The 25,454-nt window shown below is 31.3% G+C and overlaps 2 protein-coding genes across 3 annotated transcripts; one reads left to right on the top strand and one right to left on the bottom strand.

The window, feature by feature from the left end:
* The first annotated feature begins 7,846 nt into the window (after positions 1-7,846).
* LOC11434024 (fimbrin-2) lies at positions 7,847-13,781 on the top strand. The gene is made up of 14 exons (XM_003626823.4): positions 7,847-8,139; positions 8,275-8,445; positions 9,031-9,272; positions 9,358-9,529; positions 9,618-9,656; positions 9,794-9,862; positions 9,946-10,062; positions 10,152-10,363; positions 10,788-10,943; positions 11,484-11,683; positions 11,785-11,942; positions 12,401-12,497; positions 12,757-12,848; positions 13,363-13,781. The coding sequence occupies exons 1-14, from the start codon at positions 8,053-8,055 to the stop codon at positions 13,549-13,551; spliced, it is 2,001 nt and encodes a 666-aa protein (XP_003626871.1). The 5' UTR covers positions 7,847-8,052; the 3' UTR covers positions 13,552-13,781.
* Positions 13,782-16,202: 2,421 nt separating this feature from the next.
* On the bottom strand, positions 16,203-25,314 carry LOC11420686 (gamma-tubulin complex component 2). 2 transcript variants are annotated; one of them, XM_003626822.4, is made up of 19 exons: positions 25,023-25,314; positions 24,063-24,200; positions 23,305-23,436; positions 21,331-21,414; positions 21,149-21,247; positions 20,927-21,018; positions 20,069-20,141; positions 19,815-19,967; positions 19,578-19,697; positions 19,408-19,461; positions 18,808-18,891; positions 18,582-18,656; positions 18,365-18,499; positions 18,153-18,278; positions 17,960-18,067; positions 17,660-17,722; positions 17,436-17,510; positions 16,672-16,856; positions 16,203-16,579 (listed from the first exon to the last, which is right to left on the bottom strand). In XM_003626822.4, exons 1-19 carry the CDS (start codon positions 25,083-25,085, stop codon positions 16,444-16,446), a joined length of 1,995 nt encoding a protein of 664 aa, XP_003626870.2. In that variant the 5' UTR covers positions 25,086-25,314; the 3' UTR covers positions 16,203-16,443. The 2 variants fall into 2 exon arrangements, with proteins under 2 accessions (XP_003626870.2, XP_024629562.1); XM_024773794.1 differs by lacking the exons at positions 24,063-24,200; positions 25,023-25,314 and having other exon boundaries at positions 23,288-23,425.
* Between the last annotated feature and the right edge of the window lie 140 nt (positions 25,315-25,454).

The raw sequence follows: 25,454 nt of genomic DNA, 5'->3' as shown, positions 1-25,454 counted from the left end.
TCAATAGAGAAACAAATGAAAGTAAAGAACCATAGTTCTATACTCCTTGTTTCATTTTGTTTGATTGCTTTTCGTACTTGATTTAGTGCGACCAAACAACCTTTGTCATTGCCTTCTCATTTTTTCCATTTCCATGCAAGTAGTTAATACAGCTTGGCATTCAAACAAGTACAACAACATTGGTGCAAACTGCATCAAGACTGTAACCAAAAAAAAAATAAACTGCATCAAGACTGAAGAGTACTTCAGCACGAACCATAATTTGGCCTTTTCCTCTTCAAAAAGTTGTTTTAGTCTAGTTTCATATTTAGTATAAAATGCAAGAAAGGGATTGAAATTTTATATATGGAGAGTGAAACAGAAAAAACATTACACATGTGACTCATGGACTTCTTTCTTTTTCTTCTTCCAACTCATATTCTCAAATCCTATCAACCATACTAAACAAAAAACAAAAGGAGGAAGATGAAGAGGGAGTGAAAATTTTAGTTTCTGATATTAAATCAACATATATTTTTTAATGTATCCATTCAATTTGAATAGCATGCATGCATGCATTTAGGAATAACGTGAATTTTTTGAATAGGAGAACAATATAGGATCTCTGATGTTGTTAGGATTAGAATCAAAACCAAGTAATTTAACAATCAGTGCATTATCCATTGTTTATTTTAAAGAGATATATCGCTAACTACTTCTTTCCCCAACATTTTATTCCCTCCGTTTCAAAATACATGTCCAATTTTTGCAATGTGCACTATTTACTTGATTTACTTTGACCATACTTTTTAACTAATGTATAAATACAAATATTAGCATGTAAGATGTTGATTGATTTGTCTCGACAAATATTTTCAAAATATTAAAATTTTATAATTTTTTACTTTAGATATATAATTAATTATAATAACAGTCAAAATTGTGCATTGACATATCTGAAGTGATTGATTTGGACATGTATTTTGAAACGGAGGGAGTGGTATGTTATTCTAGTAAATTATTTTCGTCTTAATTATGTCATTACTATTTACGATATCAATAAAACATTAATGTTTATTTTTAATTTATCTTTTTTATACCATTAATGAAGGATATTTTAGTAAAACGATTCATATTTTCTCTTCTCTATACCACATTAATTACATTTCTTAATCTATGGAAAATTGTCAAAATGACATATAATTTAGAACGAAGGGATAAGTATCCTAACGACACTCTTTAAGAATTCTGACTTGAGAAACTATTTACCAAAAATGTCAAGTACTTCAATTTTTGATGCATTGAATTCATAAATTTCCATAAAAACTAACTACTCCCTCCGTCTTAATTTATAAGCAAAAAACACTAATTCACACTTATTAAGAAAACTAACACTTAATGATTTGAGGTATAATTTTTTGTGTTCTCGTTGGAATAAGTTTCATGGAAAGATGTAAAAATAATTCTCATTGGTTAAAAATTATGGAGAAAATAAAAAGGAGAACAAATTGAATGCAATTTGCATTTAATTTTACATTGGAAAAGATGATTTGTTTGAAAAAAACATAATAATAGCATAAAAGATTGTCTTTTTTGCTTATATTTTGAAACAAAGAAAATGAGATTTTTTTGCTTATATTTTAAGACGGAGGGAGTATCTAAGATGAGAAATGTTAGCAATACTCATTTTTGAACACTATCTCCCGTACTCATTCTTTTATTAGATGGAATCAATGTATGTTCCACCATTTTGTGTGAGTTATATTTCCAAAGTATAGTCTCACAATAATTTAAACCAATGAAAAGTATAATGATCCCACAATGATTTAAACCAATAAAAGAGTGAAAATTAGAGAAAATATTAATAAGAGTGTTGTTAACACTACTCATTTAAGATTCGTAAAGAGTGTCCCTATGACACTTCTTATCATTTCTCATATTTTAATACGCAAACCTTTTAACAAGGAATCACCTTCCTTCAAAGAAAAAAAAAACAGAAATCACCAATACTAATTAAACTTAGCTTTCAATGATATCAAGGTTTGATCTCTAATCTTCAATGATCACATCTTTGGATACGGCTATGAACGACATTTAGTAGTAGTTAACCTCACATCTTTGGATAACTGAGGTCGACAAAGATGACATTTTCTTTTTCAATTGACTATGGATTTGTAATTTTAAGAATTTGGGTAATGTCAAAAATATGTTTTTCTTGGCATTATTCAAATTCTTGAAATTTTATAGTCGTAATCAACTGAAAAGCGCAAAATGTCATGTATGTTGGCTTGGATTATCTTAAAATATAAGGGCAATCATCAATGCATGTTTATCATGTCCTTACCACGTTCACGCTTATTGAAGTATTTTGGAATTATTTCATCAAATACATCATTCTTAATACTCCTTTTTTATTTTATTAGTTGTTTTGACATTTTCACACGTTTAAGAAAATTATATAGTTAATTTTGCATTGTCTTTCAAAAAAGTTAATTTTGTATTGGAAATAGAAATTATGAGGGATTTTACAAAATTATCCCTCGTTAATGATATGAGAAAAAGAGATGAAAAGAATGGAAAGTATAGATAGTAATAAATGGTAAAGGATATTGTTCCACATCAACTAGAAGCCCAATAACGCATGTCCCAATAAGTCAAGACCCAAGGCATACAAGACTATAAATGGTGAAGGAACACATGACGCTCTATGTGGATTACCGCACATGAGCGCACCTTAGCCCCATATCCACCGTCCACGATATCTCCAACAACTCCCTAAGGAGACGCCGCTTAACGTCACCCTCAACGTACACTTCACTTTTCACCATTTTGGCACATAACCACCTCTTTAGATACTCAGTTGAGCGTTGTAGTACTAACGTGTCTGCATGCACCGGAATACCGCGAACAACCGCTTAACATCCTCAATCTTCATTGAACATATCAGGTATGATAGGAAAAAAAAATCATTAATGATACATTGGTATTTTAAAGCGACTTATAATAAAACCAAAACTTTTTTTCTTTCCAAAGTGACTTATATATATATATATATATTCAATTAGCTATTAAAAACGGAAGATAATTTTTTATTTAAAATTTATATTAGATTTTTGATTAATTATCTTAATACTTATTAGAATGGTTTTAATATGAATTATATATCAATTCTGAAAATGAAACAAAATATTAAAACTAAAATCAAATAAAAGTTCAAAATTTTTTTTTTTTTTGACAAACAAATATCTCTACATGATGTTTAATTGTTTATACAAAATATTTCTTATACAATACCTACTAACTATATTTTTTTTTTTGGAGATCTTTGGAGAGTTGGTTTAAACTTAACTCAGTTGATCGAGCATCCGTTCCTTGCATGTTTTTGCAATGAATCTATTCATTTGTTCCAAGTAGTGGTCGAAGCTAAAAGACTTGAAAGATCTTTGTTATCTATTTGTTTTCCTTCTCATGCTATCTCTCAAATTCCTACTAAATGGACTGCTTGGCGTCCATTGAAAGAAGATTGTTTTGTTCTCAATGTTGATAGCACGTTGTATGGGAAATTCTGCTCAGAATGGGTAACATTATTTGGGCTATTTATTATGGCTTAAGAATTTCTAAGAGCATTGCATGCACTCATCTTCCATGTTACTCAAACTCAACCCAGCAATAAGTATCATTTCTGTAGCAATTGTAATCAATTTTGTTTTGTATAGCTCTGACACAAATATAACTTTTATCTATTTACCACAACTGCCCTCATGAACTCCTTATATTATTCCCCGAAATATGTTGCTCTCTAATTTTTTTATAAGGTACAATTGAAAAATTTGTTTAGCGCATATTGTACTTCTATTATATTGTAAATTAGTATAGTGTGTTTTTTTTTTTTTTTTTTTTTACGGTGGATGATATAATCGTTTGATTTTGAATTTTTTACACCCTTTGAAAATCTTATATTATATTAAAAATAACTCAATTGATAAAAAAATATTAAAAAAACTCATACATTAATATTATTTTAAAATGATTTTATGAACCAATAAATATTCATTTATGATTTTAGATAGGTTGAAATAATTATCTAAAATGAGGATGAGGTGTTTAATTTTATATACAATTGATTGAAATGATAATTTGGTCAATACACGTTCAAAATCAATTTTGATTCAAACTATCCAAACAACATCAACTCATAAGAATCACTTTTAAGTGAGTATATCCAAACATAAATCAATTCATATCAAACTCACTTTTAACCAAAATCAATTCTCTCAAACTCAATTCTATCAAAATTAATTCTCACCACTGCTATACCAAACACACACTCACGTGTAATATAAACCAAAAAAAGTCAAAAGACACATTTCATTACAAAACTTCCCAAACACGAAAGTTGATTAAGCCACCATATATGAAAGTTGAAAGCGATATTAAGATAGTTCAGCCATCAAAAAGACTTAAGCTTGATTTTTTCAAAAAGATGATGTGAAGTAATCCTCTTTTGTTGAAAAACTCGAGTATGTCTTTCACGTCGAATAACCCAGACATAAGCTATCCAAATCATTTTCCCTAATTAAATATTTTTAAAAGAGAAACAATACTTCCAAGATTTGGATACTTTGCTTGAAAACAACTCTTTAACTCAACAAGATGGTGGGAAGATCAAATTCCTGCATGACAAACTTGTATAATCTTTCAACAACAAAATTTTATTTTTCTAAAAGTGAATTTTATTCATTTAATAAAATTAATTAAAGTGGTTGAATTCAAGTGAGTAATAAAATTCAATTGAGATCACGGTCGAAAGTATCTAAGCTTGATCAGACTCAAGTACTAAAGTAATCAATTGACTTCATTCAAATCCAAATGGTCGCAAGTATCTAAGTTTTTATCATTGAACTAATACCACTGATTAGTCTAACTTATATACTAAGCTTCAACCAAACATCATTTTATGATGACGACATGTCAACAAAACCTGTATCTTCGGGTGTTCTCCTGAACCGAATTCAATTTGAGTTTTTTCCATTTTGACTAGGTTTAGGTATGTGCTTGAGTTTTTTTTTCTTCTGATTTCAAAATACCGGTATGGAGTGGGTAGTGGGGATATATGTATCCATTCCGAAACTGTTTCCAAACTCGTTTCAAATGTAGAATATGCAACATACAAGTCTCTAAATGTCATCCATACTTTTGAGATATTTTAGAACTGTTAATCACTATCACCATTTCCCTGATTTGCAATTGAAAAATACACATAGTATTGAGAGTTTTCCTACCATAAATGAATTAGATTAAAAGAAAAACGTGGAAATTAATTTCTGGCTGTAGGTTCATGTTTGGGTTATGGGTACGGGAAAATCCAAGGTTCGGGGTGCGTTTGGGGCTGGTAAAATTTCTTTTTTATTAAAAAAAAAATGATTTGATTGTGATGATGGGGACGAAACGGGGATACTCAAACCCATCAAATATGTTGTTCAATTTTTCATCATTGTTGAAAATCAGATATGTTAAGGTCTAGTGTGAAATCCATCTTCACCTTAACCGATTAAAAGAAAAGAAGTGGAGAATTAATACCAGAAGAGGGAGTATTATAACTAGAAATTATCTCACAATTGACTTGTGAAATCATCGGCTTAAACGATTAAAGGTCTCTTTGCCCAGAATACATGTTGGTGATGACGAGTTCATGAGTTTATTATTATTATTTTTTTGTAGTGTTCTATATGAGTTATTCTTTGCTACAACATACTCCTCCGTTTTTTTTGTTTACTTTTTTGTACTTACTCCTCACTTTCATAATGAGTATTATTTTAGCGAAAAAAGATTGCGTTTTAAAATGAATGTTACTTTACATTTTCAATACAACTTTAATTTTTTCCTCCCAACTTTACCCTCAATAAATACTTCAACTTTTCTCTCGCACACTTTTCAATGCAACTTTAAGTTTGTCTTTTCCTTTGGCAGTTTAGTAAAAGTGTCATATTTAATGATTATTTCATTCTATTTTTTAATTTGTGTGTAATTGACTAAAACGACACTATTTTAAAATAGAGGAAGTATATCATTTCCATACCGAAAATATTGATTAACAAAATTAATTTTTCATGCCACGAATCTACAGTTACTTAATCTAAGTTCGATTAAAATCATTGGATTTTAAATCCGGATTCATGTTTACTATTTCGGATTTTATAATCCGGACAATTCTTATGTATAATCAGCCATCAGACTCTCTCACATTTTAACAGTTTTGAGTTTTGCTTTTAAAAATAACAAAAAAAACTAAGTAAAAAAATGCTTAAAACCTGTCAAATAAAATCATAAAAATAGCACCAAAAAATTCTAAAAATCAAATAAAACTAATGCAAAAATTTTCGGATTTTTCTGAGAATATGAAAAAAATTTAAAAAAAAATTGAAAAATGGGTCTAAACGATGAAATTTTGGATTTTGAGGGGTGGAGTCGCGTAAGTAGTCCCTCCTATGGGAGTCATGGTCCTTGAATTTTTTATGATTTTCTGGGCAAGTTTCGGAGCAATCCGATCAAGTAGTCCGAAAACTCGATTTTTGACTAAGAACATGTAACAATGACCCAAAACAGAAGGATGAGAGTTAGGAAGATTAATATTGTCCATAAAATGATTATCCATGTTACAAACATGTTTAGAATTTGTGCTGATACAGTTCAGATTATATAATCGGAACTGTTTGTTTTACCTTGAAAAATGGTGTTTAGGGGGTTTCCGGATTATGTAATCCGGAAACATCATGTAATGCGCCCTATTTTTTGAAGTTTCCGGATTACAAAATCCGGAAAAACCCGTAACTCCATTTTTCACCCTATAACAAAGGAAAACACCATTCCGAATTATTAAATGCGGAATGCTCCAAAGGTAATTTTAGAAAGAAAAAAATAGGGGGCGCGAGGAAAGACATAGGGTAGGAAAAGTAATAGTCTTATACTAAATAGATATTTTTAAAGTCAATCTAAAACAATGGCAAGACAATTAAACAAAATCATTTTCACTAAATTAATTATTTTCAAAAGAAAAACAATGGATAAATAGTAATTTTAGTCGATGAACGAGTAACAAGTGGTCATAATCATTGTCAAAATTTCGACTTAAATCTTAAAATTCAGGATTTTGCTACTTTCTTCACCTTCAACGACTCAAATCCATAGTAGAATCCTAAAATAGGCAAAATCCATCGATTTTGATTGCGATTTTACGATTTTTTTTTTTTTTATATAAACTAAGTCATTTATGACTATATACCATTTATAACATATATTTAGTATTTTTTTTTTTTTTGTAAAATCTATCAATTTTGATTGCGATTTTTACAATTTCTTATATGCCTACAAAAGTAATTGAGTAAAATCCTTCAATTTTTGTTGCAGTTTTACGATTGTCGATTTTGCTCTACTCTTTCCACCTAAAGTAAAATCTTGATTTTGACAACCTCACAATAGTCTTTCAATATATCAAAATTTTAAAATAGTCTTTAATTTTATATTACGTTAGTCAAAATAATCTTTAACATTAAAATGTTCTGTTAATACTGTCATATTAGTTTTTCAATATAGTTATTTATTGTCATATGTTAAGGGTTATTATCATCATTGAAAAACTATACGTCCAAGTAAACAATACTTCCAAGGTTTGGGTAACTTCCCTTCAAAATAATCTGACTCAACAAGATGATGGCAATTGGCAAGATTAAAATCATGCATAATATAAAGTTGGGAACTAAAAATTTGAAAATGTCTTTAACGGGCAAAAATGGGTCCCATGTCAAATATTACTAGGAATTTCAAACTTCGGACATTATTATAATTTTAATAATTTGAATTTCTCTCACTCTCATAGAACAAACTTTTGAACTCTGACAGCTCTAAACTGTCCCATAATGTTGCCAACTTCTCTCTCCTTCACTTAATAGCTTTTTCAAAACTTCATAAAAAGTGATTATTAATATTGAAATTTATAGAAACTAAATAAGGAAACTCTTTAGATGCATTAAATTGTTACATAAACTTTGAAACACAAATAGAAACATAAGCATTATGTCTGGTCACTGGGGAATTCTTGTTTCAGATCCATGTCTTCAGAATCAGTTCACACAAGTTGAACTTAGAAGCTTGAAAACACATGTAAGTGAATTCTTTGTTACAATTCAATTGTTCAATTTTAATCAATCCCATGTTGTTTTTTTCTATGAAAGATTGGATTTTTGATGTTGTTATTGAAATTTGGAATCTGGGTCATGATGATCATTGTTTGTGTAGTTTATGAGCATGAGGAGGGAAAGTGGGAAGCTTGTGATTGCAGATTTAGCTTCCAAGATGTCAAGATTGAAGGTTGTGGGAGAAAATCTGAGTGAGAAGGAGAGAGCTTCTTATGTTCAGGATTTATATCAGAATACTGATGAGGAGGTTGATTTTGAATTGTTTCTCAAGGTACGTTTTTTAATCTAGATTTGATTTGCTATCATCTGTTCAATTATCAACTTTTTGAGGATCACCACCTTTTTCTTGCTTTTTTCTGATCCTCTTACTGTTTTATTTTTTATATCACTCTTAAATAGGGGAGCTGAATATATAAGATGTATGTATGAGCTCAGTAGCATATTTTCACCATTGATTTTGCAGAAATTTGCATTGCTTGTAATTTTCTTGCTGCATAATATGTTTGTATTTAACTATACTGTAGAGTATTTCAATTGTTTTAGAATTTAGTAAGCAAACATAAAAATTGGACAACCTTGACAGGTTTATCTCATATATAGGTTTTGTTTAGATAACAACTCAATTAAACCTTTTTTTTACATAAGTGTTTATAACAAATCAACAAATAAAATCAAACTATTTTTACATAAGCTCTCTCAAATAGTCACAAGTGTTTGCGTCAATAAATAAGCTCAAATAAGTCAATCCAAACAGACACAAAGTGTGGAAAATTTCCATAAGTATACTTCATGTGAAACCATTGAAGTTGTTGTGAAAATGTCAAATTTTGATGCACTACTGCTATAATGGTGACAGGTTTACTTGAAACTGCAAACATTTGCAAATTCAAGAACAGGAAGCAGTCCAAAGAATTCCTCGGCATTCTTAAAGGCAGCCACTACTACATTGCTTCACACAATAAGTGAATCTGAGAAGTCATCATATGTTACACATATAAATCACTATCTTTCACAAGATGAGTTCCTCAAGAAGTATCTTCCCATTGATCCTTCAACCAATGAGCTCTTCGAAATTGCAAAAGATGGTGTTCTTCTTTGGTACTACACATTTTCAGTCACCCAACTTACTATTTTTATTGTTTATGGAAATTTTAATTAAAAGAATTGGATATGTTTTTTGCAGCAAACTTATCAATGTGGCAGTTCCAGGGACTATTGACGAACGGGCAATCAATACGAAAAGATTACTCAATCCATGGGAAAGGAATGAAAATCATACACTTTGTCTTAACTCGGCTAAAGCTATTGGATGTACAGTGGTCAACATCGGCACACAAGACTTCATTGAAGGAAGGGTATGTTTAATATATATATATATATATTTTGTTTTTCGATTTTTCATTTCGGCTCATTAGTAACTAGTTTATTTTGTTCTTGCTTCAGCGTCATCTGGTGCTTGGAGTGATATCACAGATTATCAAGGTAAACAGTCATTGATTAAACGGAACATTATATAATCTTTTGTTTATCTTTTTAAGAACTTTGTGAAATCCTACAAATAAATCTTGAGTTTTGTATTTTCATGCTGAAAAAATCTAGTTACTGATGGTTTTGAATAGATACAACTACTGGCAGACCTCAATCTAAAGAAAACTCCTCAGCTTCTTGAGTTGCTTGATGATAGTAAGGTAAATACTTTCTATCATTATCATCTTTTCCGATTTTCTTCATTTTTCATAACGTGTTGCATTCATATATTTTGAACTAACAGGATATGGAAGAGTTGATGAATCTAGCACCAGAGAAGATATTGTTAAGGTGGATGAATTTCCATTTGAAGAAATCAGAGTACAAGAAGATTGTCACTAACTTCTCCTCTGATGTCAAGGTAACTAATTATGGTTTTCGATTAATTCTTCACAATGCATTTCTTGTAAATAGTCTCTGATTGAATTTCGTATGGTTCTGACACTACAGGATGCTGAGGCTTATGCACACCTTCTAAATGTTCTTGCACCAGAATACACTAATCCTTCCACACTGGCTATCAAAAATCCCTTTGAAAGAGCAAAATTAGTTCTTGAACATTCTGACAAGATGGGCTGCAAGCGATACCTAACTGCAAGAGACATAGTGGAAGGATCTCCAAATCTTAATCTTGCTTTTGTTGCACATATTTTCCAGCACAGGTCAGAATAATCTTCCCCTTGAGAAAAATTATAGTATGCTATGTTTAATTCAAGGAAAAATACATTATGCGGTCGTTTAAGTTACTGGAATTGTATGAAATTAGTCCTTTAAGTTTTTTGGTAAAAGGTTAGTCCTTTAAGTCCTAAAACATACACACCATTACCCTTTTTAGCAGATTCTGTTACAAAAATGCACAGTATCCGTTAACTTATCCCACGTGGATTAGATGTTTAAGAACATTGTCACAAGTTCACAACCCTGATTCATGTGGTTAATTTTATAATGCTTTTGAATATGATTAACATTACTTACCTTTCTTCATCTTATAAATTGACAAAAGAATTTGAAATAGATCCAAATTTTCTTTTTGGTTCTGAGAATTGTATGCTTCTAGCTATAAATACATCCATTTTTTGCTTGTAGGAATGGACTGACGGACCAGACAAAACAGATTTCTCTCCTTCAAGCAATTCCTGATGACAATGAAGACTCTAGAGAAGAAAGAGCATTTCGCCTTTGGATTAATAGCCTCGGAAATTCAACATATATCAACAATGTCTTTGAGGATCTTAGAGACGGGTAAAGTATCGCTCACACTTTTGCTATTTTTCTTGCACACCTTATTCTTCGACTGTTTTTGTTAAAAGATCTTGTATGGAATTGAAACGACCTGCAAATTGCAATTAATTGAACTTCTTAAATATCTCCATTTCATTAACATAATTGTTCATATTTCAACTAAATAATGTAATTTCTTTTGGTTGCATTTACTTTGTTGAAATTATTCTGGCATTTATAGTAGGGTCTGTTTGGATTGACTTATTTTTATTTATTTACTACTAGTATAAGCTCTTCTGAGACTATTTAGAGATCTTATGAAAACAACTTATGGCATGTCAGTAAGCTGTTTTCAGCTTGTTTTCACAAGCTCTCCATGATAGCGTAGTAAAACAGCTTATAAAGTTATATAAAAAAGTTCGATAATATTTTATCTTTCGTTATAGAATTATCGATAAGCTCTCGTATGATAAATGCTTATTCTATAAGCCTAGATAGTGACACACTTGTTTTGAAGATAGTTTACATCCATTGAGTTGGTATGGTGTTGATTCTTTGCAGATGGATTCTTTTGGAGACTCTTGAGAAGGTGTCAGCAGGGATTGTTAACTGGAAGATTGCTAACAAGCCTCCAATTAAGATGCCATTTAGAAAAGTTGAGAATTGCAACCAAGTTGTTAAAATCGGGAAACAGCTTAAATTCTCATTGGTAAATGTTGCTGGAAATGACATTGTGCAGGGAAATAAAAAGTTAATACTAGGTAGGTTCTTGACATTCAAATCATTATCCAAATTACTCGGTACTAATTAATCTGTTAAGCATAATCTAACTAAATCATTGGTCACATATATCAAACTTTAGCTTATCTGTGGCAATTGATGCGATACAACATCCTACAACTTCTAAAGAACTTGCGATTTCACGCTCGCGGGAAGGAAATAACTGATGCTGATATTTTGGAATGGGCTAATAGCAAAGTTAGCAGCAGAGGAAGTCAAAGCAGCATGAACAGTTTCAAGGTAAATCCTTTCAATATTCAAAGCAGCCTTAAGAATGGTATATGTTAGGGAAAACCACACACACTGACGAAGTAATGCACACATCTATGGATCTTCGATGAAAACAAGCACACCACAAAGAAAGTGATAAGAGAACACATAAAAATTATGTGGTTCTGCACCAAAACTGTCACAAAGGAAATAAATAGCTTAAGCATGTGACATTATCTGTGATTATTTAATAAACATTGAAATAATGCCTTCAGATACAATAAATATTCAATCTCTTAGATATATTTTCTCACTCATTATTACTGAAATCAGATGATAACCTTGCAATTTGTTTAGACTGGTTTTTATTTAACTAGTACTGTGTTTTCTTCTATGTATCGTTGTTACTTTTTTTCATTTTCTGCCCATTCTCAGGGATTAAATGGTTACATGTAAAGTCTATTAATTGTTATAATCTCAATTTTCAGGACAAAAGTTTAGCTGATGGAATATTTTTCCTTGAGCTTCTTAGTTCTGTGCAGCCTAGAGCTGTAAATTGGGGTCTTGTAACAAAAGGAGTAACTGGTATGTTTTCTTGTTACAATAATTTGAACATTGCAATTATTTAATTATTGCATGTTTAATGGAAGTTTTAAATGCAAAGTTTATTTATAAAACTAAATGCTAAATTCATGTCTTTGACCAAATGTATTGCACAAGTAATCAAGTATTATAACATTCATGTTCAATTCATACATATAAAATATTGAAAAAATGTATTATTCTCTTGACCTTGCTTTACACTCCTATAACATTTGTATTGACAAACTCTTGTTCTATGCAGATGAAGAGAAAAAGATGAATGCCAGCTACATCATCAGTATTGCAAGAAAGCTAGGGTGTTCTATATTCCTGCTTCCTGAAGACATCACTGAGGTAATTTGGAAGAATCAATATTGTTTCATTGCTCCCACTCTCTCTTTTATCATTCAGTGTTGTTTATTTCTTTGGTATTGACCAACTTCTTTTATGAAAAATTAAACTTTTAGGAGATTTCTTCTTTAAAAATAGTCTATTAGTATTAGCTAGCATAGAAAATTTGGTTTTAATCTAAGAACAAGATGAATGATCATAGAGTGTGGTCAACTGTGTTTCGATCGTTGACAGTAGAGTGACTACTGTAGTTTTCTATTACGCAATGGATTAGGGTTACAAAGTTTAATGCTTAGTTTAATTCCTATGGTTCGATTTCCAAGATTATCCTTGAACCAACCGTCCACTTATCGGTGGTGAATATGAGCCATACTCAACAAGATTTACTTTTTTATATGGTTCTTGCGTTTTTTTCTTCTGAAAATCATATTATAGGTATGAAGTATCCACTGTTGTTTAGCAATGACTAATCATTTATGCTTTTTGCTTTGCGACAACGCCTGTTATACAATATCAGGTGAATCAAAAGATGATCCTTACTCTAACAGCTAGCATCATGTCTTGGTTCCTAAAACACCCTCATGAAGAAAGGACAGTGGGAGGAACTTCAGATAGTGAGAGTGGGAGTCAATTGGAGACTACATCAAATTCAACACTTGATGATTCTGCTTCTGATTCATCTATTGATGAAAATGGAAACATGTAAATATGCCACAAGTGAACCATTTTTTTATTAATACTATCTATATTTGAACCCCTCATTATAGTTGATCAAAAGGTCAATGTATGATACTAGGTAATTTATTTGTTTCAAAGAAAATTTTGTTCCAGCAACTGCTATGTAAATATTGTTTTTTATCGTAAGTTTGGAACCCAAGTTTTGTAATATGCCTGGAATTACCTCCTATAATAATCAGTTTCAACGTGTTTTTGTAAGGGGATTTGACTATTTTTGTGTGGGTGTGCACCATATCGGATACAAGTACGGTCAAAAAAATGTACACGTATACTTTTTCAAAATTATTTTTATGTACAAGTATAGAATTATTAAGTTTTAATAGTATTAATAATAAAAATTTATATAAACATGGCCTAATTATATAAAAGATAAAAAAAAAATGTATATTTTCAAAGATGAAAATTTGAATGGAAAGAGACTTAAATGACTACAATAGGATACTAGATTTGATATTAAATTGTGAGATAGTTAACTCTTAGTCACTTGTGTTTATAATAAGTGATAGTGAAAGTATGGTACACTTGAGTCAAATCCTATGAAAATTATTTGTACTGGTATGTGCATGAACTTGCAAAACAAGTAAACGGATGCAAAGTCATTTATACATGCAAGTTAGATGCATGATTGATGCATTAACTGGTGCTAAAACAAGAGGTAATATTGATTCATTATTGAAGTAAAATAATGGTAAAATATCTCAAAGAATAGATGACATAAATAGTTGAGCAAAGCAGTCATTTCAGGCTAATCGAGCACCCTTCCAAAAACTAATCATAACTATATCGCAAAAAACAATGATTGAATGCAGTTGGCCTCTAAAACCAGAATCATTTCAAATTCACGCAATGATTCACAAATCCTCTACCTAATATTCTCTTTGGAATTAATTATAAGCATTTTAATTATAAGTAAAAATATCTACTTTCACATTTTTTTTTTTTTTGAGGGAATCTACTTTCACACTTGTAACGTGGTATATACGTGGGTTTAATCTTCTTGTTTTCGTAAAAAATGAAAACATATTTACTAGCCTACCCCTAATTATAATATGATCATCTCACACCATTAATAATTAATGTAAGGGTGTTTTTGGAATACAAACATTTAATGTGCATAGAATATTTAACTCTCATTTGAAATTGAATCCGGAGTAGTACCTTCCCAAATTGTATTAAGAGATTTATATTACAAAGTAAGTTCTAGGTAGCTTCTAGGAAGTAAGAAGATATAGAGTATGATTTTGATACAACAATGTACAAAGTTCAACATTATCAACAAATTACAATTAATTTTTGATACAGCAATGAAAAAAATAAGAGTATTGCTCTTCACACATTCAGTTCAACTGAGAAACACGAATAAATTACTTAAATGTCATTCGGCAGTTAACTGTCGAAATTTTAAAGAACCGGCTGCAGTTAATTGCTGATCTAAATTTCGGCAGTTAACTGCCGAGGAATTTCAAACTTGAAATTAAATAAGGAAATACACCTAAATTTTCCTTAATTAAATTTAATTCTTTAATACATGATTCTTTTTATATGTTGCTGACTTCATTCATATAATTTTGTTGGCATAAATGAAGAAATGTGAGATACTAAAATTACATATTCGATCACATTTCTTACTAGTAATAGAAAATAGGTTTTATTTCTACAAAAAAAAAAAGAGAGGTTTTATTAATAGAATAATTACAAATATAATTATTTGAAAGAGAGATGAATAATAATATCTAAAATATTATAAAGTAATAATAGGTCAGTCAAACATATGAATAATGACAGACATCAATAAAATTAATTACAAATATAATTATTATTCTATCATTTTTTGTTGTTGCATTTTTTTTTATTGAATCACCATTTTAGGTCCATTAATTACCGAAGACAAACATTTTTCTTTGTTGTTGCGTTTTTATTTTTTGTTGTTGCGTTTTTCATGTTAATTAAAGTAATAATATCTGAAATATTAGTATAAAGTAATAATAGGTTAGTCAAACCTATGAATAATGACAAACATCAATGAAATTAATTACTAATAATTACAAATATAATTATTCTATCATTTATAACGTTTTTGTTGTTGCATTTTTTTTGTATTAAATCATCATTTTAAGTCCATTAACTACCGATTGCAGATATTATTCATCTCTCATATTTCTTCATTTATGGCAACAAAATCATATGAATGAAATTATAAAAATAATTATGTTTAATTTCTTAAAAGGATTAAAGAATTAAATTTAATTAAGGAAAATTTAGGTGTATTTCCTTATTTAATTTCAAGGTTGAAATTCCTCGGCAGTTAACTGCAGCCGGTTCTTTAAAATTTCGGTAGTTAACTACCGAGGAACATTTGAGTAATTTACTCGTGACTTTCAGCCAAAGGGAATGTGTCAACCGCAATACTCAAAAAATAAAATACATTATCAACAAATTACCGTCAGTCACATGTCTATTATAGTAGTTACTTTAAAAGTCAAACATTTTTAATGATTTGATGATTCTGATTAATTGGTAGTGCAAAAAATCATTGATATGACATTGTATATGAATGAATTAAATCCACACACAACTTATGTCCCTTGTTATAAACATGTTTCGATAATTTCACATATATTAAAAAAAAAATAGGTGGTATATAATTTGGATGTTACAATTGCTGGTACAGTGCTTGCAAAATTGCAATAGGTAAGTATTCAAGTCTAGTAGAAAACACATAAGAAAAATATTCTCAATATTGTTACAAAGAAAAAACCACAACTTCACAAGAATGTAAATACCCACACTCAGGAAAATATATTAACCTATGCACAATAATTGCTCAAGCAACTTACTGATAATCGACACTGAAAACCTATCACAAACCATTATGTTCGTGTTTAACACCAAGAACCCATTTCGCAAGATGGGCCAAATATGGCTCTGCCTGTGAGCTACTACTCAAGATTGATCCAAGACTCTGAAGCTCGGCATCAAATTCCTTCTCAAATTTTCTACAATTATTTATTTAGGTCAGAATGCTTGCATGACACGAATTCATCAGTATAAACAAATAATACAACAAATGTTTTGTTTTGGGACTTACAGAATAGATTCAGTGACTGCCGCATTTCTGGTGGTTGACTTCAGGACCTGACCTGATTTCGATTGTTTAGCTCCAGTTGAATCAACTTTAGGTTCATCTGGACTATGTAATACGATAGAAGATGATATAAGCCACTGTGTTGCGGCTGCATATTGTAGGCACATGGATTTAAGCCTCTCCACCTTCTGCAATGAAGAACTCAATAAAAACCAATCATGAGAAGTCTCAAACCTTTGACAATTAGCTGATGGAAAATATCAAATAGTCTACTATCTCTGACCAAAAAATGCAGCATCCCCATAATTAAAACAATGATCAAGAAAATATTTCTGAATTAATTGATCAAAGACAAGTCTAGTCACATAAGGAAAACAGTGAATTTATAAATAAACCCTCAATTTGGTCCTTCAGAGGCTAAGGTGGTGATGCTACATTACTCCTTTCAAAATTTGTCACCAATGCATATTCTAATATGATGTATCCCCCTCTGTTTCATTAGGAGATTTCAGAAGAGTATTGTTAGTCATGGAATTACCCATTTTAATTTCCTTAAGATTACATCCTGTGATCAAATAGATGTTTTAAAGTAATATTTGATTTTTTAAATTGTGCAATCAGGATGTCAAATTGTCAAAAGTAAAAAAAAAGGTTGACAATAAAGTGAGGCAGAGAATAGTTTTAATTGATAAAAAGTTTAAATTACGGGAAGAGACACACACACACACACACATATTATTAAAAAATAAATAAATAAAGAAACTAACCTTCAGCAACTCAGGTAACAGTAGTAAACACTCTCTCAAACATTTATCAAGGAAAAAATCATGATGTTGTATAACCTGTTACATACAGAAAATGTCAGACTTTCAACATCAGAGCCCCCCAGCCCCATCCCTCTGATAAAATAGAGAAAATACTCTAGTATTATTATGTATGTAACATGACTTATACATCAGTGTTGCAATCTATGACGACAATAATAACTTACCTCATCTATGCTATTTGCTGACTGAAGTCTGGTATACATCATATGCCAATTGGGTTCAATAACCTATAAAATAAACTAGAGTCAAAAAAGGATACACATAACTGCTCAGTTAAAAAACCAAATTTGAGAAAATGAGAGAAATAAGAAACCCATATCCAATCCAATAATCTTTGAAAGCCTTGACTACAATTATCTTTTTGCAATACAAATTGGTCATAAAAATAAGATTTGAAAACGTATTTAATCTAGTTTTGATAAAGCAAACAGACGATATGCATGTCAAAGAAAAGAAAAACTTGCCTCAAATGTTAGATAGTGCAAAAGGCTATTGACAAATTTAAGCATACTTCGGCACAGAAGAGATGATCGGGAGATAGCAGTTCCACGTGTATTGAGAGCACGAACTCCCTACAATATGGGACCAAAAATGAAGGTAAAACGAAATAAACATTAAACAAAAGACAATGTGAATTAAAGGCATTTGTAGCCATACTTGATGTGTTTGCCATGCTCCACATAGCTGACGGTCAACATGTTTGCAGTGGAAAAGAAATCGAAAAATTAACTGGTACTTTGTAAGGGCTTTGCGTGATAATACTATAGACAGTGGCCAGTGCGCCTGAAAAGAGAACCAAAAACAACCATATGAATGATGCAACGAATAAAAGGCAGACTTTCTCAGAAACTTGTAGAGAAAAAATATACCTTATAACTTAGTGAAAATGTTTCAAGGCCGGTGATGCTAACAGGCTCTTCCAGAATATCATTATTAATTACATCTCTCTGGTTAACTTCAGTAACATTAAATGTACCTAACCTTTTAAGCAAAGATGATCTTTCCTGAAAGTGTAAAGTTCGCATTGTGAGTGAATAAGGAATTTTACAGCTCCAAAATTCCATACAAGATAAATTAGTTACTTGCCACAATACAGGTTAAGCCTTCATGATACGGATCAACAGCAGCTGCAGTTGTACGCAAAGCAAGGTCTAGAAGAGACTGAGTCATACAGGAGGACAGCCAAAACAAACAAGAGATAAAGGAAAATCAGAGTCCATCACCCATTCAAAATTAAAATAGGCAGATGGCGATTTAAATTTTCTAGGAGAAATAAATGTATACCAAAGTGAATAATATCCCATAACTATACCTGCAGCTTCTCAACAGAGACTTCATCAGGTTTTTTGGCCAGCTCATCTCGAGCAATATCCATGAAATGTACTAAGAAATCCCCCTGTATAATCATGAACATATATAAAAAATATCAGTCAAGAAAAAGTGTTTCTGAAGTGATAAAAATATTCCATGGGCATTTAGAACTGCATTTATTATTGCTTCATTCAAAACCATCATATGTCTTCAGATTACAAACAGTAAGATATCACGTAATATCTCTAAAGTCGTTACAACTTACAAGGAAGGTGGAAGTAAAGGAATACTTAGGTTACGTATGGTGTGCATTTCATTTGTTTTTGCACTCATCAATAATTGCAAAAATACCAACATATTCCCACCTTTCCTGTTTGTTTATACCATTTTCTTTGCAAATTGTTGCAAACAGGAAACAAAGCAAAACAGGTTAGCATCTTTGTGATTATTAGAGAAAACATATTAACTGAAAATTGAAAATTAAGGAAAACGCACAAAACAAACACAACCTTAAATTTCGATCCTTTATCCATTTTTAGGTTTTCTAGTATTGGTAGTTATTGTCTCCGAATTGAACAATGTAAGACGAACATGATCATACCTGATCAAGAAGAAGGTAGTGTTTTATAGACCGCAATTTTCCTGTTAGATCATACTACACATACAAACACAATTCACAATCAGAACTTGGATTTTAAACAATAACAAATATTGCAGAAGCATTAAACTGTAAGCTGAGAACTTAAAAAGCCTAAATATATTTAAAATCACCTTTTCCTTAATGAGATTCACGAGTTCACCACTTGCAAAGTTATAAGCAGCCTTGATACATTCAAGATAATGATGATTTGAGCCAAAGCTCATTAGTTTCGAATTTTCTGATGGAGGCACCTAGAATAAAAAGTAACTACATTTAGTGAACAGTAAATATTTCACAAGCACACTCCAACTTGAATGGCTAAAGAGAAGATAAATTTATTCTACATACAAGCACAACAGTATCAGCACCTGAACATTGTGTCCACATTCTCTCAGGACATTTAGATATTTTCCTGTGGTCAAAATTGTTCCTGCAGAATTCGCAAGGAAGCTTGGAATTCCATCTTTGAGGCTATAACGTTGTCGCCAGTACTTAGCATCATAATCTTTAGTGAGACTCTCCTATAGAGAATATGAAACTGAGGTCATATGAAAAAACAAGTTTTGATATTAATTTTAGGCTGTAATAAGTGATTGAATATTTTGATATTAATTTTGGGTACCTTTTGAAGAGATTTGTCTTCTGCAATGAAAAATTCACCATAAGGATCATCTATTACTCCTTCATAGACCCATCTTTAGGATTGTTTGATTCCCAAATGAACAATAATATGGAATGTTAATTAGAGATAACTCAACATCAAGAGTGCACAAGACAATCATAACTTAAGGGAAATTAACTTGTAGAAAAGATTATAAGGAGTTTGAAAAAGGGAACTTAGATGTATGTGTCCCCATAAGCATGGTCTGGACGCCAAAAGACGGTGACATGGCTTTTAAATATTTATTTATAGTGAGATTCATGTAAAAACCAATACAAACAGTATAACTGAATATTAATTTGATTTGGTGTAAGTCTATGGCTTTTCTACATGTTATAGATAGATCATACCAATGTACAAGATTAATTATTCTTATTTGTGCAAAATTCCAATACAAACAGCATAATAGTAGAATATTAATCTGATTCAACATAGGGCTTTCTCTACATATTAATTATCAGATCTAGGTAAACGGATCGAAGAGAATGGAAAAAGAAGGTCAATCCTTCATTTTGCTTGGACCTTGTGAACTATATGAAAAGAAACGAATGAAGGATTTTCAGGTGATCCAAAATCAACCTATATTAAATTTTATGAACATTTTTTTTAAAATCCACACAAAAGGAAGTAAATTATTTACTTATCGTTCCTCATTTTTTTTTCTCTCTCTTTTCTTCCATATTTTTACTTTAACTTATTTGGTTCCCTTCTCTCCAAACATACCCAATAACCCAAAGGAGATGGAATACGGGAGAAGAAAATAACATATGCATTTGCTAGCCAATGATAAATGGCATATTAAAGGAGATAAATAGAAACCTTTCTAAAATGCTCATGTAGGCCCTACTTGCACATTGTGTCATTTTCTCCAGCAACAACCTAACTGCATTATCTCCAGCCATAGCCTTTGCCTATATACAATTGAATCCATAGTGGAGAGAGAGTTAAGTGCTTGAGAAACTGATACATGAAACTAAAGGGAAGTTTTTTAACATGTGAAGACTTTAGAAAATGGTGACAATTACAAGAGATATTCATTACCTGGCTCTGCAGTAAGTTAAGAACGGCGGAACCAGTAAAATTGTTGACTGAAGCCTTCTGTATGACAGTAGACAATGCTTGCATTGACCTCAACATGGGCTGAAACACATCATTGAAGGTATTATCAGCAATAATTTGACAAACATTTACTGATTTACATTTAATCCGAAACAAATTCATACCTGACAGTAGAACCACAATCCTTGAAGGGAAAGTCTCCCAAGCCGAAACTGGTGCTCAAGTTGTGCCACCATGGCCTGGTAATCCTGGTAAAGATAATGGCATGCCTTAATGGTAAAAGTAATTTCGTATTCAAATTGCACATTTTAATCAAAAGATATCATATACGCAGGCAGAACTGAAACAGATGTGAAGATTTATTTTGTTAATTTATGCTATGCTACTAGTTTTTGCTTATTAAAATCATTTTAGCTTTCTCATTAAGTAATAACCTGCAAATCAGATATTTACATAGGCTTAGGTGGTTTCGGCATGTAGAGAGAAGACCTATGATTTTGTGATAAGGAAAGTAGATCAGATGAAGGGGAGTGAAATCACTAGAGGTAAAGGAAGACCTAGATAACTATAAGAGAAACTATTAAGAAAGATCTGGGGATTGATGAGTTGGATACACATATGGTATTTGATAGACATTATGAAGTGGTTTGATCCATGTAGCCGACCCACTTAATGGGACATGGCTTGGTTGTTGTATTGGAGAAGGAAGCTATTCAGCAGAACCTTGGTTCTAAGATTACGAGAGTATCAAACAAACTGCTTTAGTTCAACAAAAGGGGGTAATACCCCCGGGGTATCATCTTTGTGGAGGGATTTCACTAACGGGCACTGGCAACTTTGGCCCATTGAAGTTTCATCTTTTTTTGGAAGATCCCTTATCCTACAAATTCTTCTACCAAAATTTTTTGAAAATAAAAACACTACATTCCAAACTAAACTAGAGCACATTTCAAACATATTGAGTCCTACTACTTCTACAAAATATTTGACCCTAAATGAGTTTGAAAATTCAAGTGGGTAAGATACTAAATAAAATTTTAGACTTGACCTCATGATGCACTGAAACCGACACATTGTAGACACATAAACACCGGCAATGTCCAAAATATAGCACTCCATGACACACAAACAGAAAGAACTTGAAGTATTACATTTTCCTACCATAACGAGTCACGCCTAAAAATACTAGTTAGTTAAGCACTTTGATTCTTTGCAACAAAATATTCTTTTTTTTTTTAGATAAATTCTTTGCAAAAAAGATTCAATACAATATGATGAGATATTGAACCTTTGTCTATCACCTTTAATCCATCCATCTATTACCAAATAGTGAAAAAGTATATTAAGTCAATGAAAGGACTTTCATCACCATTTAAAAAAAAAAAAAAGTTTTTGGTACCAACCATGTTCCTTTTAATTTCAGGCCAAACGGAAGGGTATGCTAGATGTCAGAGCAGTGTCCTCGACATATCGAAGCCTAAACAAATTATATCCCAACACTAAAATTGAGTGTCAGACACATGTCATGTGTGTGTCGGGCACACCTTAAACCTAAAGCGCCGGTTTTGCATAACACTACAGGACAACTAACTCTACTGATTTTCAATCTTAGAAATCTGTAGTCCAGAAAATGAAAATTACCAAACTTTTATTTTTAAGAAGCTAAACTAGCCCACCAAAATTGGCACCGGGGAGAAAATTAACAAACTAAATGCACACTTTTAACTAAAGTTTGATTGCCATTCCCTAGGAAAGAGTATTCTCAAAGTAAATAAATAAATAAAAGTGATCACTAAACAACAGTTCCTCGTAGAAACTATGATCTATTTATATCCCCTGCCCCCAACAGAAGATAAATAAAGGTAGTGTGCTGTAAGCTTCGTTCGGAAAAGAATCAGAAGGTGCTACTTCAGGTATACTGAGCCAGCATCATGCACTAAACATTAACACTTGAAATACTTAAGAAAAATAATTAGTCTACCAGACAATAACAGGTTACCAAAAGAAGTTAAGGGCCATTTATAAAAGGTGAATATATATAGACACACAGACACATGAAAACATATTTTCAAGAAGCAAACAATTACTTCATGCGAAATGTAAATCAACCAACTGACTCACTGTTCAGAAAAACATACGAGAAGGAATGCCCTAAGTGCGGCAGAAAAGGCATGATTGACTAGGCCATTCTCGAACTGAGACCTTGATTCCACAAATTGGTTGATCAACAAAAAGCTCCTACATAGAGGAAATATCCGTTTTGCCAACTCCTGCAACAACAAAACTGGCTCAGACTCAGCTCTATCATTGTATTAAATTATACTGTTCATTATCTAATCTGAATAATACAGCTATAGCATAGGACAATTTACATTCCCCATCAGCTTTCTTAGCAAATAGATACCTCCAAAAACACAATTCGGGGGCAGAGTTATGGATGCAAATCACAGTTTGAAACAATGACCGAATATAGAAAACATGGTTGCAGAAAATAATTTCCTTTATTTTGAATTACTGCCAAACACAGAGTGCAACTTAAATTAAAAAGCATTGCAGTATTTGAATTGCAAGATAGATGCTTCATATTCCATTTCTAAAGTTTACAAAAAATAATAATACAGAAACATGAAAGTAAAACCTAAATGGCTTTAATGAACCTATTTTATTTTAGCACTAGGTTATGATACTGAACATATTAAACACCTTATAAACTTCTAGTCTATAAAAAAAAAAATGTATAGAAAGTATTTCCGTTACCGCTATAGTTTGGCTTGCCATCTAAACTTCCTATCAGTTATCAGTTATTATCACCATAAAGAAAAAGGGGGAGGTTTAACACCTTTAATGTTATGATTGCGGGTCAAACCATGGTAGCGAAAAATTATGCAAATCTCACCTGTAGTGCCAAATCCATAGATGGGTCAACCAGGAAATTAATAATCTCATCCTTCTTTCCACGAAGTGTTTTGATTGAAATGTAACGCCCTTCAACTCCAACCATAGCAGAGAGGACTTCATCAATAACAATAAGCTCCTATATTTCAGTAGAACAAAACAATAGCTTAAATTTTTAAATCTTGAAACCCTAAATTGAATATGAATGCAGATATACACAGTACTTGAATACATATGAATAGAAATGAATACATACACACACAAAGAGAAAACTTTAAAAACCAATACAACACCAAGCCAAATAAGATGGCAGCATATAGAGGACACAAAGTGAAATAATTTTCAAAAATATTTAAAAAACCTAATCTATGCAGTTTGATGAAAGAATAACATTGTTGTCAATCACAGATTGCAATGTAGTAGTTTGTTCAAATTATGCTATGCTTTCCTATATCCGATATTTGAGGATACTTTGAACTAAAATGTGTGTCATAAAACCATAACGATATGTTAAAATTCTGTTTCTGCTATAGCCGCTACTTGATGACACTACAAAGCATAGCCAGGACCTTAATTTCTTACCAATAATCATAGCATAGTTCACTTTGTCTAATTTGTTAAAAAAAAAAAATTGAAAAAAAAAAGGTCCTTCCCTTGGCATAACAAATAGTACATTTTCTTAATTCCGAGCAATGTGCCGTATAAAAAAGCTTATATACAGTATAAACATATGTATTTTGAATTGAAGTTAGGTTTTTGAACTAAGATAAAATGTTAGGTAAAAATTGAATAGAATCGAAGGCAATTACACTACTAGAGAATACTTGAGCAATCACATTCTTAGAGACTACACAGAAATTCGAAAAACAAGCACCAAAATGAAGAGAACAAAAAGTTGATAGGTGACAATAGATCTGAGAATGGTTCGATAAGTGAGAGAGAGAGAGAGGGAGGAACGTACTTGAACAGGAGGATCGTAATAGCCGATAAGATTTTCAAACCCTGCGGCGGCGGTTTGATTCATGTTGAAATGCAGTGAAAGCAGATCGGAAGAAAAAGCGCTTTTCAGTAATCGCTTTTTTAAAGATTATTTGCGAATCGAAATGGGAAAGAGATGTTATGAACTATGGGAAGATAAATGCAGAGAGAGTGAAGTGAAGTTGTTAACTCACTAGATTTTCTTCTTACTTCTTTATTCTCTCTATTATTTTGAATTTTGTCTGGTTTCTTCTTTTCAGGAATCTCTCCATTCCATTCTTCACTTTTCAAAATAACTCCTTTTTATTTTATTTTATTTTATTTATTTTTAAGTCAAAAACTCACTTTGATTTTATCTCTGAAATTGTCCAAGTTATTTTTCTTTAGTAAATTACACTCTCCTCCTCTCAAAGAT

The sequence above is a fragment of the Medicago truncatula genome, chromosome 8, assembly GCF_003473485.1.
Source record: "Medicago truncatula cultivar Jemalong A17 chromosome 8, MtrunA17r5.0-ANR, whole genome shotgun sequence".
Lineage (NCBI taxonomy): Eukaryota > Viridiplantae > Streptophyta > Magnoliopsida > Fabales > Fabaceae > Medicago > Medicago truncatula.
Note: the sequence above shows the minus strand (reverse complement) of the source record. Positions and strands in the feature narration are given on the sequence as shown.